The 2746-nt window shown below is 49.2% G+C and overlaps 1 protein-coding gene across 1 annotated transcript in view; it reads right to left on the bottom strand.

Moving 5' to 3' along the window:
- Cnn2 (calponin 2) overlaps positions 1–1689 on the bottom strand; it is an 18701-nt gene extending 17012 nt beyond the window's left edge. Inside the window, exon 1 of the mRNA XM_013022925.1 lies at positions 1325–1689. Within this exon, the coding sequence (XP_012878379.1) occupies positions 1325–1623 (299 nt within the window). The 5' untranslated portion in view covers positions 1624–1689. The remainder of the gene's footprint in view (positions 1–1324) is intronic.
- Between the last annotated feature and the right edge of the window lie 1057 nt (positions 1690–2746).

The following is a 2746-nucleotide window of genomic DNA, read 5'->3' as shown; positions in this document are numbered from 1 at the left end:
GCTCTACCACTTGAGCCACAGCACCACTTCCGGCTTTTTCTTTTTGCTTATGTGGTGCTGAGGAATCAAACCCAGGGCCTCATGCATGCAAGGCAAGCGCTCTACCACTGAGCCACCTTCCCAGCCCTACCAATATTTTTTGTGTCCCGGTCTCGGGGGCTTGAAACTCAGGGCCTGGGCAATGTCCTTGAGCTTTTCTGCTCAAGACTAGCACTTTACCACTTGAGCCACAGCTCCACTTCTGACTTGTTAGTTTAGTGGAGATAGGAGTCTCATGGATTTTCCTGCCAGACCTCACTTTGAACTAGATCTGTCTCCTGAGTAGCTAGAATTACAGGCATGAGCCACTGACGCACAATCATTTTTAATGTGCAAGACTATAGAATATCTGAATCAGCTTAATAGCCTGCACAAGGGAAGACCACTGGAAGCATTGTCAGTTCTCCAATGAAACAGAAGCAGAATGAAGGGTGCTCACTGCTAGACGACCTAGACGAAGCAATAAGACAAGAAAAAGGAAAGAACTAAAAAAAAAAAAAAAAAAGATGTCATACTATTAAGTAAGAAGCAAACAAACTTCTGCATTGGGGTCTGCCTGCTGAATTGTGTCTGTGATCCATAAAAGGCGTGAACACACTGGAGTGTGAAATACTTTGTGCCAAGTAGACACAGTGTCAGGGAGAGGGAGGGAGGGAGGGGAGAGAAAGAGAGAGAGAGAGAGAGAAAGGGGGGGCTGGTAGCTCCAAGGAAAGACATCAGGGCCAGGTACTGGTGGGTTGGTCACACCTGTAATCCTAATCTTAGCTACTCAGGAGGCTGATAACTGAGGATCATGGTTTAAAGCCAGCCTTCAATTAACCACTAGAAAACCGGAAGTGGTGGAGACTGGTGAAAAAAAGGAAAAAAAGATGGAAGGAAGGAAGGACGGAAAGAAGAAAAGAAAAGAAGGAAGGAGAGAGAATCGGGGAGGGAGGAGGGAGGAAGAGAAAGGCCGAAAAAGAGAAAATGAAAATGAAAGAGAAGGACAGAAGGAATGTAGAAAGGAAGGAAGCAGAGGGGCTGGGAAGGTGGCTCAGTGGTAGAGTGCTTGCCTTGCATGCATGAGGTCCTGGGCTCAATTCCTCAGCACCACATAAGCAGAAAAAGCTGGCAGTGGCGCTATGGCTCAAGTGGTAGAGCACTAGCCTTGAGCTGAAGAGCTGAGGGACAGCGCCCAAGCCCAGAGTTCAGGCCCCACGACCGACAAAAAAAAAAGGAGGGGCGGAAGGAACGAAGGAGAAAATAAGAGACAGATGAGAGAGAAAGAGAGTGAGCTAGCACTCACGTGCACAAGATCACCCCGTCCTTCAGACCCTTCTGGAAGTCGGGGCCGATGGAGAGGCCCGTGAGCCCTTCGATCCAGCTGCGGAGCTCAGCCTCCTTCTGGGGGTCATATTTGGACAGGAGCTGAGAAGCAAGAGGCACAGGGCTGAGGAGTGGAGAATGACCGCTCTGACGGCGTGAGGCCTGGCTGGACCTGACCCTGTCCGTACCCCGCCCCCCCCCACCTTGGGATGTCATAGGTGACATCTTGTCACCTCGGTGGCATTCTGTTGGGACAGCAATGGCATTTAGTACATTCATAATGTTATGCAACCACTACTTCAATCCATTCCAGAACATTCCATCACCTCAAAGAAAGTTCATTCCTTTTTTTTTTTTTTTTTTGGTTGGTTGTGGGGCTTGAACTCTGGGCCTGGGCACTGTCCCTCAACTCTTCAGCTCAAGACTAGTGAGTGCTCTACCACTTGAGCCACAGCACCACTTCTGGTTTTCTAGTGGTTTATTGGAGATAAAGAGTCTCATGGACTTTCCTGCCCAGGCTGACGTTGAACCGCAGTCCTCAGATCTCAGCCTCCTGAGTAGCTAAGATTACAGGAGTGAGCCACCAGCGCCTGGCTAAGAAGTTTATTCCTATGAGTAGTCACCTAGCCTCCCTGCAAACCCCCTCCCCCGCCCCCAAGTCAACTTCCAGTCTCTATATGTGCCTGTTCTGGAAGTTTCCTCTCAAAGGAGCCACATACTATGGGGCCTTTTGTGTCTGCTTCTCTCAATGAGCACCATGTCCTTAAGGTCCCTCCACACCATAGCTGAGTCTCATCCTGTTCCTGGCTGCATGACATTTCCGTGTGTGGACCATGTTAGACATCGATTTACACATCCATGGATGCTTAGGTTGTCCCCCGGTTTGCTGTTATGAATGTTAAGATGCAGGTGGTGTATGCGGTCTCCTCTGCCTACCTGTTTTCATCTTCTGGAACTGCAGGTCAGGGGGTGATTCTATTGTTCTACTGAGGAACTGCTGAACTTCTGTTTCTGGAACTGGCCATACTGGTTTCTGCCACAGGGCTTTTGCACAGACTGTCTCTACCAACTTCAATGTGACTTAATCCCTCCCTTCCCTAAATACCCTGGCTGCGAAATTTCTCTGCCATTATGTGGTGGGTGTCCTTGTTCATGGCTCTACTCCCCCATGACATCTGCTGTCAGTTCAGGGAAGGCTCAAGGTCAAGCCAGGCACTGGTACACATGCTGTAATCCTAGCTACTTAGGAAACAGATCTGAGGATTGTGGTTCAAAACCAGCCTAGATAGGAAAGTCCATGAGACTCTTATCTCCAATAAATTGCAAAAAACGCCAGAAGTGGCACTGTGGCTCAAGCGGTAGAGAGTGAACCTTGAGCAAAAGACCCTCAGGGACAGCCCCT

Source organism: Dipodomys ordii, unplaced genomic scaffold (genome assembly GCF_000151885.1).
Source record: "Dipodomys ordii isolate 6190 unplaced genomic scaffold, Dord_2.0 Scaffold64, whole genome shotgun sequence".
Classification (NCBI taxonomy): Eukaryota; Metazoa; Chordata; class Mammalia; order Rodentia; family Heteromyidae; genus Dipodomys; species Dipodomys ordii.
Note: the sequence above shows the minus strand (reverse complement) of the source record. Positions and strands in the feature narration are given on the sequence as shown.